General features: G+C 36.6%; 1 protein-coding gene across 1 annotated transcript in view; it reads left to right on the top strand.

Annotated features, from left to right (window-relative positions):
* Positions 1 to 12678, top strand: part of ATL2 (atlastin GTPase 2) — a 68280-nt gene that overhangs the window by 39297 nt on the left and 16305 nt on the right. Inside the window, exon 3 of the mRNA XM_023516669.1 lies at positions 12542 to 12676. Coding sequence (XP_023372437.1) covers positions 12542 to 12676 — 135 coding nt within the window. The remainder of the gene's footprint in view (positions 1 to 12541; positions 12677 to 12678) is intronic.

Below are 12678 nucleotides of genomic sequence, written 5' to 3' on the forward strand. Positions count from 1 at the left end.
GTTGAGCTATAGGCGCCGAGCCAGATCAGCAGTTCTTAACACTTTTCTTCTTCTTAGCCTCTTTTCCAGGAAAAGATGACATTCTGTTTTTTTAAAGTGTTTTTCATAGTGAAGTTAGTAAGCAGTGTATTTGCGTTTGGTGAAGATCGAGCATGTATGATTGAAAATGTAGACTATGTGATAATTCTGTAAATCTCTTTTATATCAAGCTATGACCTTTTTCTCATGATACAGAGACAAATATGGTATGAGGCCATATTTGTCAATAGCTGAGATAGAAGAACAACTGATAGAGTCAGATTTTGAAGGAAATACGGAGGACATTCTCCCTAGTTAGGTTGTTTCTTGCTCATTTGATTGAATTCTTCATAGAATCTGGTTATCAGACCTTTATAGATATGTGGCAGGCAAGTATTTTCTCCCTTTCTGTGAGTTGTCTATTTGCTCTTTTGATTGTGACCTTGGCTGTGCAGAAGCTTTTTAATTTGATCAGGTCTCATTTATTTTTGTTGTTGCTTTTGGGGTCTCCATGAATTCTTTGCGTCGGCCAAATTCTATAAGAGTTTTTCCAACATTTTCTTCTAGGTTTCTTACAGTTTCCTGCCTTGAGTTTAAGTCTTTTATCCATTGTGAATTAATTTTTGTGAGTGGTAAGAGGTGCTGTTTCAGTCTTTTACATGTGGCTATCCAGTTTTCCCAGCACTTATTTACTAAACAGGGATTCTTTCCCCTAGTCTATGTTTTTATCTGTTTTGTCAAAAATCAGATGATAATATGAGTATGATTTCATCTCTGTGTGTTCTCTGATCTGATCCATAGATCTACGTCTCTGTTTTTGTGCCACTATTATGCTGTTTTGCTTACTATAGCCTCATAGTATAGCTTGAAATCTGGTAAAGTGATGCCTTCTGCTTCGTTTTTATTATATAAGGTTGCCTTGGCTATTTGAACTCTGTGGTTCCATACAAAGCATGGAACTATTTTTTCTAGATTCTGCTGATTCATGGGCCTGGCATATTTTTCCAAATGTTTACATTCCATGCGATTTCTTTCCTCTTGTTCTTTGTTTCATAGTTCTTCCTATAGAGGTCTTTCACTTCCTTTGTTAAATATATTCTCAGGTATTTTCTTCCTTGCTACTGAGAAAGGTATTAATGTCTTTTATTGAGTCTCAGCTTGACTATTGCTGTCATATATGAAATCTACTGATTTATGTATATTTCTTTTGTAGCCTGCGACTTTATTAAATTTTTTTTTTTTTTGAGACGGAGGCCCACTTTGTCAACCTTGGTAGTGTGCTGTGGTGTCATAGCTCACAGCAACCTCAAACTCTTGGGCTCCAGTGATTCTCTTGGCTTAGCCTCCCAAGTAGCTGGGACTTTAGGCCCTTGACATAATGCCCAACTATTTTTAGAGATGAGGTCTCGCTCTGGCTCAGGCTGATCTGGAACTTGTAAGCTAAGGCAATCTACCTGCCTCAGCCTCCAGAGTGCTAGGATTATAGGTGTGAGCCACCGCACATGGCCTACTGAATTTATCAATTCCAGGAGTCTCTTGGTTGAATCTTTGGGGCTTTCTAGATCTAAGATTCTGTCATCCGCCAAGAATGTTAATTTGACCTCTTCTTTCCCATTTGGATACCCTTGATTTCCTTCTCTTGCTTGATTGCTTTGGCTAGGACTTCTAGCACTGTGTTGAACAGAAGTGGAGATAGTGAACAATCTTGTCTGGTTCCAGTTCTAAGTGGAAAAGCTTTCAATTTTACTCAATTCAGTATAACATGAGCTGTGAGTTTGTCATAGATGGCTTAGATCAGATTCAGAAATGTGCCACCTATGCCTATATTCCTAAGTGTTCTACTTAGAAAAGGATGCTGAATTTTATCGAATGCTTTTTCTGCATTTATTGAGAGGATCGTATAGTCCTTGTTTTTCCAACTATTTATGTGGTAGATTACACGTATAGATTTGAGTATGTTGAACCATCCTTGCGTCTCTGGAATGAAGCCCATTGGTTTTTGTTGTGTAGCTGGGTTCCGTTTACTAAGATTTTATTGAGAATTTTTGTTTCTATAGTCACATCGGATGTTGATCTGCAGTTTTCTTTTTTAGTTGTGTCCTTTCTGGCTTTGGTATCAAGGTGATATTGGTTTTGTAGAATGAATTAAGAAGTAGCCCTTCTTTTTCAATGTTAAAGAATAATTTCTGCAGTATGGGTACAAATTCTTTTTTGTAAGTTTGGTAAAATTTGTCTGTGAAACCATGTGTTATAGGAAATATTTTTGTTGGAAGCTTTTTTTGGTTGCTGCTTCAGTTTCATTGCTTGATATTGTCTGTTGGATGCTTTCCAACTATTTATTGATGATGAAATTGTGGATGTAATTATCAAGTTTTACAAACCAGAAACTACATCTGTTCAGAGTTATGTACAGTAGTACTCACCCAGAATTCTGGCACTTTATAAAAAGAAATTTTAGGACTAATTTATGTAATTGGAATTCTTCTAAATTGTGGTGTGTACCAGCAAAATAAGGACAATATTTCTGAGATCTTTTCAGTGAGGAGAATTTTCCAGTTTACCATGCTATGCTTTCAGAATACAGGCTGTGAGATTGTAAAAAGTAAAAAGATTGGTTCAGAAGTATCATTTGGATTAGTCTGGAAGATACATTACCAAGGACCAAAAACTAATCTTTGTTGCTCTGGCTTTCAACTTGCTTTAAAGGAATTAACTACATTTGGTACTGTTTACAGTGATAAAAAAGGTTTGCCTCTGGAACCCAGGCCACCATCCATAAAAACTATCTGGTAGAGTAATTTGTCTTCTCCCTTTGTGACATTAGTAGATGATGTTCCAAAGACAGGAAAGGTAGTCGCAGTACTCTCCACACAGCATGAAGATATGAAGGTGATGGATAAGAAGCCTGATGTAGTCCACTTTGTAATGCTACTAAAACAGGCGTTGATGCACTTGGTGAGTATGTGAGAACGTATTCCTGTGGCTGCGGAACTTGGAATTGGCCCCTGGCACTTTTCTTCGACGTCATAGACATTGCAGCATGTAACTTGTGTTAGATTTTTCAGGAAACAGCCACTGATTGCAACTTCATTTGAAGACACAGTTGGGAAGAAAACACTTTTTGAAAGATTTGGTGTGGTGCTCTGTGAAGAAAACATAAGATGTGCCCCAAATGTATAATGGCCATGAATCTTTGAGGACATGAGTGGAATCAAGGACAAGGCATGGTGAGAAGAGGAATGAATGGTTCATATCAAACCAAAAGGAAGAGTTACAGTCAGTTGGCGAAAAGCTCACCAAAAAAGGGTTGCTGCTACCTTTGCCCCTGTGGGCAAGACTGGATGTGTGTGAAGGCATGCAGTGAGTACAGCACATACATCTGTCCCAGCACACATCAACAGAAGAAAGTACAACAAAAAGAACATGCAGACATGTGATTAAAGTGTTGGCAGTTACTTGTACAACGATATGTAAAATACATAGTTTTTTCATGAAATTTGAGTACTTTTTATTCTGGAGTCAGTGGCTGACCACTCCGTTGGTGTTCATCAGGTACTAAATTGGCATTAGTATACAACTGCCAGGAAGTATTCCTTCTGCTTGTGTTTTCTGAAGAAATTGTAGAGAACTGGTGTCAAATGTTTGGTAGAATTTACTGCTGAAACCGTCTGGACTTAGTACATTCATCTTTTGAAGGTTGTTTATTGATTTTTTTAAAAGTAGATATAGTCAGATGATCTAGTTCTCCTTGTGTGAGTTCAGAACTTGTTTTCTTTCAAAGAATAGGTCCATTTCAACTGAGTTACTAAATTTGTGAGCATAAAGTTCTTAATATTTCTTCATTATCTTTTTAATGTCCATAGCATTAATAATGGTGCTTCCTCTTTGGTTTCTGATATTACTAACTTATCTTCTCCCCTCTCCTCTAGCAATTTTTTTTTTAATCTGTTCAGAGGACCAGCTTTTGGTTTCCTTGATTTTTGTTTTGCTTTGTTTCTGTTTTGATTATCTTTTTCTTGTTCAGTTTTATTGGTTTTTACTCTGATCTTATTTTTCTTGCTTTAAGTTAAGGTTGTTCTTTTTTTCCAGTTAGAAGCTTAAGTTTTAGATCTTCTTTCCCAGTATATACATGCAGTGCCATAAATTCTCCTCTAATCACAGCTTTCATTGTATTTTACAAATATTAGGAAGTTATATTTTTTGTTTTCATTTAGTTAAAAATATTTTAAAATTTCAGTTGATACTTCCCTGACTGTCATGTGTTATTTAGAAGTGTGTTGTTTTAAACTTCAACTGTTCTGGTGTTTTTTACAAGTGTTTAGTTAATTAATTCCATTGTGGCTTGAGGTCATACTTTGTATACTCTATTCCTTTAAATTTGTTAAGGTGTGTTTTAAGGTTTAGGATGTGGTCTGTCTTGGTGAGTATTCTGAGTTTGAGAAGAGCATGTATTCTGCTTTGTTGGATGAAGTATTCTGTAATGCCATTTAGATCGGTTGCTGCCACTGTTCAATTCAGCTATATTATTATTATTTTTCTGTCTGCTGGATCTGTCAGCTTCTGGTAGAGGGGTGTGATGTCTCCTCAGTATAGTAGTATATTTCGTCTTGCAGTTCAGTTTTCATATACTATTTTGATGTTTTTTTTTTATTGACCCCTTTGTTATTATGTAATGCCACTCTTAATCCTTGTTCTAAAGTCTTTTTTTCCCCCTTGTCCTAAGGTCTACTTTTTCTGAACTGAACATAGCTATTCTAGCTTTCTTTTGATTAGTGTTAGTGTGGTATATCTTTTTCCATTCCTCTATTTGTAACCTATCTGTGTCTTTATACATATTTACAGTGGATTTCTTGTAGATAGCATATATAAGAGAGTAGGCCCTTTTTTTAAGCCCTCTGTGACAGTTTCTGTTTTGTAATTAGACAATCACATCTAAAGTGATTATTGATAAAGTTGGATTAATAGCTGCCATGTTTTAATGTTTTCTTGATTTTGTACTTTTCTTATTTCTTTCCCCCCACCCCTTTTTGGCCTTCTTCAGTTTTAATTGAGCATTTTATATGATTACATTTTCTGTACTCTTACTATTTATCCATTATATTTCTTTAAAAATTTTTTTTGTAGTTGCCTGAAGTTTGTAGTATATATACATTTACATCTAATCTAAGTTCACGTTCAAATTGTATTATGCTGCTTCATTGGCTGTGTAGTTACCTTAAGTGTATTCCCAGTTCTTCTCCTGTTGTTAACATTGCTGTTATTAATTTCTCCTGTCTGTATATTATAACCACCTAAAAGAGTTTACTTTACCTTTTTGTCCTCTCTCTCTTTGTTTGTAGATTTGGGTTTCTGACCTGTATCATTTTTTTTTTTAATGATGAATGACTTCTTTTATTAATAACATTTTTTTGAATGTGGTTATATTGGTGACAACCTCCCTTAGTTTTGTCTAAGAAAGTCTTTATTTCTCCTTGACTTTTGTAGGATAACTTTACTAGATATATAATTTAGGTTGATGACTTTTAAAAAATTTTTAAAAATATTTCATCACACACTATTCTGGTTTGCATGGTTTTTGATGAACAGTCCAGCGTATTCTTATCCTTGTTCCTCGATGAGTAAAGTATTTTTTTGTCTCTGGCTTCTTTTAAGATTTTCTAGTCTGTTATTTTGCAACTGAACTGTTGTATATACACCTAGTGTAAATTTTTTGGTAAGTATCCTGGTTGGTGTTCTCTGACCTATCTGGATATATGTGTTTGGTGTCCATCTTTAATTTTGGAAAATCTCAGCCATTAACTTAAGATGTTTCGTCTGTTCATTTTTGTCTCCCTTCTAGTATTTCCATTTAAACATAGGTTATACCTTTTGTAATTGTCTCACAGTTCTGGAGTAGTCCATTATTCTTATACTTTTTTCTTAATGTATTTCAGTTCAGGAAGTTTCGATTGGAATATATTCAAGCTCACTAATTCTTTCCTTAATCTGTGGATAAGTATATCAGAGGCATTCTTTATTTCTAGTACAGTGTATTTAATTTCTAGCATTTTCTTTTGACTCTAAGAATTTCCATCTCTTTGCTTACATTATTCGTTTTTACATGTTGTCTACTTTTTCTGTTAGAGCCCTTAACATACTAATCAGTTATTTTAAGCTGCCTGTTACAAAGTTCCAAAATATATGTCACATATGAGTCTGGTTCTGTTGCTTGCCTTGTCCTTTTTGTTTTTTGGAATGGCTTGGAATTTTTTTCTTTCTTTTTGTGAAAGTCAGACAAGAAGTATCAGGTAATATCAGGAACTGAAGATTTAGGCTTTTAGTGTGAGGTTTTATGTTAATTTAGGAGATGGACTGTGCTTAATGTTTTGTGTAACTCAGGTCCTAGAGACTTTAGTTTCCTTCTCCTCTTCTCCCATTGACTTTGGGTTTTCCCAAGAACTCTGACTTAAGTATTGCAGCTTTGTCGGTTGTAATGTACTGTCATATTGAAGTCCTGGTGAAGTGTTGGTGATATGTAGGGGAGAGGAAGCACTATGTACCATCTTATAGTTAAATCTTAGTTTTTGAGTGTGCCCGAGCCCCTGGACTGTGACTTTTATTAAAAAGTAATTTAACTATACACTAGATAGGAAGGGTAGGGGTGGGTGGAGTTGGCTGATTGCTTCCCTCAGGGTCGTGTGACAAGGTCAGCTCTGGTAAGGTAATTTTCCAAGGAAGATATGGCGTTGCTATGGGGACTGCCCTGGGCGGATGTAATTCAGAATGATTGCTTTCCCCTGGGTCAGTTAAAAAATGGTTACTTTCCTCTCCCGCTGACACGTATGAGGGTACTTTCCCTCTGTTTTTATCTTGAGAACCTGTGGAGTTCCTTCAGGTTAAACTCAGAAAAGTGAGGGGTCTGCTAAGACTGAGCATGTAGGTGCTTTTAGTTCTTAAGCCAGTCTGGGCTCAGCTTCCACAGTTCATTCATGTTGTCTTCCTGTGCTGCAGCAGCTTCTGTAAGCGGGCCTCAGCTTGTTATTCTTTGTGTTCATTTGTCTGTTTAGATCAGTGGTTCTCAACCGGTGGGTCGGGGTCATGACCCACAGGAACTGTATTAAAGGGACGCGGCATTAGGAAGGTTCTAGATTGACATGTGACCAAACTGATCTATGAAAGGAAAGTCATTGAATTTCAGTTTATTAGGCTTTTTGTAAGGATGGGTATGATGACTTACAAGCTTTTTACATGTGAGAGCTTAAAGTGGTAGTAAAACTAGTAGTCCAGTGGAAGACGATAAAGTCAAATCTTCATTCAGACCTGAATTTAATTACTAGAGGTATCGCCCCCTTCTGTTCCAGTATCCTTCAAGTACACTTTTTTTTTAACATCATGAAATACACATAATATTTACAACTTTAACCGTTCTTTAGTGTGTGTGGCATTAATTGCATTCACATTTTTGTGCAATCATCATCACCATCCATCTGTGGAACTGGTTAATCTTCCCAAACTGAAGCGTTTTACCTATTAAATACTGCAGTAATTTTCCTTTCACCCCAGTCCCTGGTTACCATCATTCTACTTTCTGTCTCTGAGTTTGACTGAGCATCTCACATGAGTGAAATCATGTATTTGTTTTCTTGTGTTTGGTTTATTTCACTTAGCATAGTGTCTTCAAAGTCAGATATGTTTTTGAGCAGAGCCCTTTCTAAAAAAATAAATTCTTCTTCAGCATGTACCCAAGTTGTTAGAATTGGCCTTTTTCTGAGATGTCAGTGTTACTGATTTGTCTAGCATCAGAAGATAAAGAACTGGACATGGAGTAGGGTTGGGGTAGGTAAAATATCAGACAATTTTAAATTATTTTAGAGTTAAATGTTTCATAATTTGTTCCAGGACTTGAAGAGTGTTCTCACATATTCAAATAAAAATACTAATGTGTACTGCTTATTCTGTCCACCAGTTTGGGTGTTGATTATTCATGACTTGTCTCTGAAAAGGTACTGTTTTATACAGATGAAGATACTTATTTGTGGTGGTTTCTTTGGGGAACGCCTGGTACCTAGGGAGTTTCTCGCCTTGGATCTTAGTTTCATCCTTTGTCTCTTTATTGCTAGCTGTGATGAGTTATGGCTTCTGAATGGACCTTACTCTTCTAGCATAGTCATTGTTAAAGGAGTCAGCTTGCCTACACACAGGGAGCTAGTGTACTCTGATACATGTAGGCTTAGCTGGACCTCCAGCTTTTTATCTAAAATTTAATTAGCTGTTGTTCCACTTTGTTGTTTCCTTAGGTGAAACTTGAATTTGTTTTTTTTTCAAAGAGAAGATCTTTCTCTGTTGCTAAGGCTGTAGTACAGTGGTTCCCATCATAACTCACTATAATCCTGAACTCCTGGGCTCAAAGATCCTCCTGCCTCAGCCTACCAAGTCTCTGGGACTACAGGCATGCACCATCACTTTCAGTTAATTTAAAAAAAAATGTTTTTTTTTTGTTTTTTTTTAAAGAGATAGCATCTTGTTATGTTGCCCAGGCTGATCTCAAACTCCTGGCCTCAAGCAGTTCTTCCAACTCTGTCTCCCAGAGTGCTACGATTACACCCTTGAGCCACCATGCACAACCTTTGAAATAGGAATTAGTTTCTTACTATTTAGAATAGTAGGGTTTCTTTATTGCTAATAATTATATTACATAGGTCTGTATTTATTCTCTATTTGATTTCATTTAAAGTTCAGGTGATTTCAGAGTGCCTTTTGCAACAGATTTATGAGTTCTCTTTTCTATTTACTTTATCATCCTGGAGGAATAAGATTACTTTTGGATTTTTGAGGCTTGTTTCTTTAGTAATAAATGGTACCAGATTAGAGTTTTTGAATTCTTCAGTTTGCTTTTAGTAACTTATGACAGCAAATAGGGTCTGTTAACAGCTAGGCTGCCTCTGATACCTACTAGAATGCCCTTGGAGCAGAACTGTCTGTTGTTCATTGCTGTAAACCTGGAACAGTGGTTGGCACATGGTAGAATGTTAAGTAAATCTTTATCGAATGAACGAATACTTCATTTTATGAAGCTCTCAGTGTTCAGTTTGTATGTTAGAGAAGTTATAGACTTCAAGTTTTGAAAAATCTGATTAGCTATGTTCTCTAATTTACCTCTTCCTGCTCTTTTATTTACTAGTGAATTTAGTATTTCTTAACCATTTCCATTACAGGATGAACTAAGAAGAGATGATGCATAGTTAATAAGTCGATTTTTTTTAAGAAGCACCAATTCTTTATAAAGTGTCTTTTGAAGAGGGGGTTAGCAAACATGTTAGTTTATGATTTCTGTCATCTAGGCTTAAAAAAATGTATTTTTACTGTCTTCCTCATGTAATTATTGTTTCTAGGAAAAATAAAATAGATTGTATAAAATAGATTGTAGTTATTTATTTGTTACTCATGCTCAAAAGGGAGCACATTTAAAGCTTATAAATAATTTTTTTATTCATTTATTTAAAAAATACTTAGAGTGCCTACCACAAGTTGGTAGGGAATACTGTGTTTGGGAATACTTACGAGAATGAAACAAAACTGCTGCTTTTATGGAACTTGCATTCTTTTAGAGGAGATAGAGAAATAAGATAAGTAAAATGTATAATAGAAGAAGAATTCTCTAATAGAATAGATTCTCTTATTTGTGTAGGTTGGACCTTTAAAGAATAATCAATTCATTAAACACTAGATTTTTTAAAAACATTTTGAGGGAATGAGATGCTATGTATGAGAACCTATAACAGTGTGAGGTACTTTGATAGTAGCAGTTTGGTAAGCAAGGATGATTGAACTTACAGCCCTTGCTCTTAAGAGACTCACATAAGAACTGCAATGCAAACCATGTAAAGATAACCACATGCAGTATCAATAGTATGCTTTAAGACTTCAGAAAAGTTGATTTCTTTACTGCTGCCTGAGTCTGGACAGAGAACAGGTGGACCAAAGGCATAGATCAACTTAGCAACACATGTATTTGGGGAATGGTGACTTTTTTGCAGTAGTAGAAATAGGAAGATGTATGTTGGGATCTATGGGGAATATCAAGAACAGATACAGGAAAAGTAAATTAAAGATGGACGAATCTCTGGGTGGTTCTATAGTGGTGGGAGGATAGTGGCATGATTACATTTCTTGGGACTGTGGGAAGGGTGGGTTAAGGATAGAGCAAGGAGGTACAAGAAAATTGATTTGGAGAATCTAAAATGTAGTCCAGGGCAGGACTGCTAGACATTCTTATCTAAAAGATTATCATTAACCTTCTAATCCCTGGGAAGGGTGCTAACACAAGTCCTTTGTATATCCTGTGAACGGAGTTGTGTCAGGAGCAGCCTGTAGCCAGCAGAGAGAATTCCTTAATTTGAATGTACTAAAAATTGAAGAAAAAGTTTTGTAATTGATAGGATTAGCAGCCTACTGGGGATCGGTTTTATGGAATAAAGATAATTATAGGTGATTTGAAGTTTGGGGCTGTGTAAGGTCCTGGTCTGGACAACACGGTGCTTTCTTGCCACATCTGCTTTTCATAAACCACTTCCTTCAACTTTGATTCCTCTTTGAATATCTTTTGGACTAGATAGCCAAGCTAATTAGAAGTATTTCTGAAACCAAAGACTTCTTATATGGGGTACATTAAGTAAAGGATATGTGAGCTCTACATATGCTAAAGTATAGTGATCTTAACATCTAGTCAAAGGTACTCATTGGTTATGTCTCAGATTTAATGTTCTAATTTACCTAATAGAATATTTTAGCTTTTATTATTTCATAATATTTAGTTATGATTCAGTCCTGTATTTCTAGTTAAAACATGAGCAATTTAAACATAGCCTAAAATAAAGAGAATAATATAATGAACCCCAATGTACCTAAAAACATTTTCTGGTCTTGTTTTATCTGTTTTTCTCTCTCTCTTTATTTTTTACTAGAATTTTTTTTTTTTTTTTTTTTTTTTTTGAGACAGAGCCTCAAGCTGTCCCCCTGGGCAGAGTGCCGTGGCATTACAGCTCACAGCAACCTCCAACTCCTGGGCTCAAGCGAGTCTCCTGCCTCCGCCTCCCAAGTAGCTGGGACCACAGGCGCCCGCCACAACGCCCGGCTATTTTTTGGTTGCAGCCGTCATTGTTGTTTGGCGGGTCCGGGCTGGGGATTCGAACCCGCCACCTTAGGTGTACGTGGCTGGCGCCCTAGCCGGTTGAGCTAAAGGCGCCGAGCCTTTACTAGAATATTTTAAAGTAAATGCCAGGCATCTGCTCTCACCACAAATACTTTAGTACTTTAGTAATTTTTTGCTCAATACAACCACAATATTGTTACTACATCAAACATTCTTCTTTACCCCAGGTTAACACCATCTAATGAGATACCACACTAAGTTCAGATTTCCCTGTTGGCTTTAAAGAGGCTTTTAAAGAAATAATTGGGTTGTTTAAATTAGGTTATAAATAAATCTTGGAGTTATTTTTATTTTTTTCTTGAGACGGAGTCTCGCTTTGTTACGCTTAGTACAGTGCCGTGGCATCAGAGCTCGTAACAATGTAAAACTCTTGGGCTCAAGTGATCCTCTTGCCTCAGCCTCCCAAGTGGCTGGGACTATAGGCACCCACCACAATGCCTGACTATTTTTTTAGAGATGGGGTCTCGCTCTTAGGCTGGCCTCAAACTCATGAGCTCAAGTAGTCCGTACACCTTGGCCTTCCAGAGTTCTAGGATTACAGGTGTGAGCCACCGTGCCCTGCCTATATATATATATTTTGGAGACAGAGTCTCACTTTGTCACCTTTGGTAGAGTGTTGTGGCATCAGAGCTCATAGCAGCCTCAGACTCTTGGGCTTAAGTAATTCTCTTGCCTCAGCCTCCCAAGTCGCTGGGACTATAGGCACCCGCTACAATATCCAGCTACTTTTTTGTTGTAGTTGTCATTGTTGTTTAGCAGGTCTAGGCTGGGTTTGAACCCGCCAACCCCAGTGTATGTGGCCGGCGCCCTAACTACTAAGCTGTGGGTGAGCCGCCCTGCCTATTTTTAAAGTTGATTATTTTTTAAAGAAAATTAGGCATGTAAAAACATTTCAGTATAAGCTATTCCAAGAGAGTGTTGATGTTCTGACAGTCATTGTGTCTGGAACTTAGTTTTGCTTATCTGTATAAGAAGATGTTAAAATAGCTGGTACCTATTTTTTTATGATTTTTTTTTAACATTTTAGGAAATCTTGCTAAAGAGGGGATAAGTGAGTGTGACCTCACTTATCTAGAAACCTAAAGAGTAGAAGTGTGATTTGATTTGAGAATGCTTAGGTTCAGAGGAAACCACTTCTCTCTAAGATAAAGAATCCCCCCCCCAAAAAAACCCATATGGATTTGGGACAACTTTTGCATACAAGTGTATGTTATACTGTATATTTTATCTGTCTGGATTTAGGTTTCTCATATGGAAAATAAGAAATAGGTGATTTCTTAAGTTAGTTTAATTATTTGTGTTTAATTTTACACTTATCCTTGACTTTAACAGGATTCTCAAAGTTGGATTGGTGGAAACAATGAACCGTTGACTGGCTTTACCTGGCGAGGTGGTTGTGAAAGGGAAACAACAGGCATACAAGTTTGGAATGAAGTGTTTGTGATTGACAGACCAAATGGAACGAAAGT

This window comes from Otolemur garnettii, unplaced genomic scaffold (assembly GCF_000181295.1).
Source record: "Otolemur garnettii isolate 467f Iridium unplaced genomic scaffold, OtoGar3 scaffold00095, whole genome shotgun sequence".
Classification (NCBI taxonomy): Eukaryota; Metazoa; Chordata; class Mammalia; order Primates; family Galagidae; genus Otolemur; species Otolemur garnettii.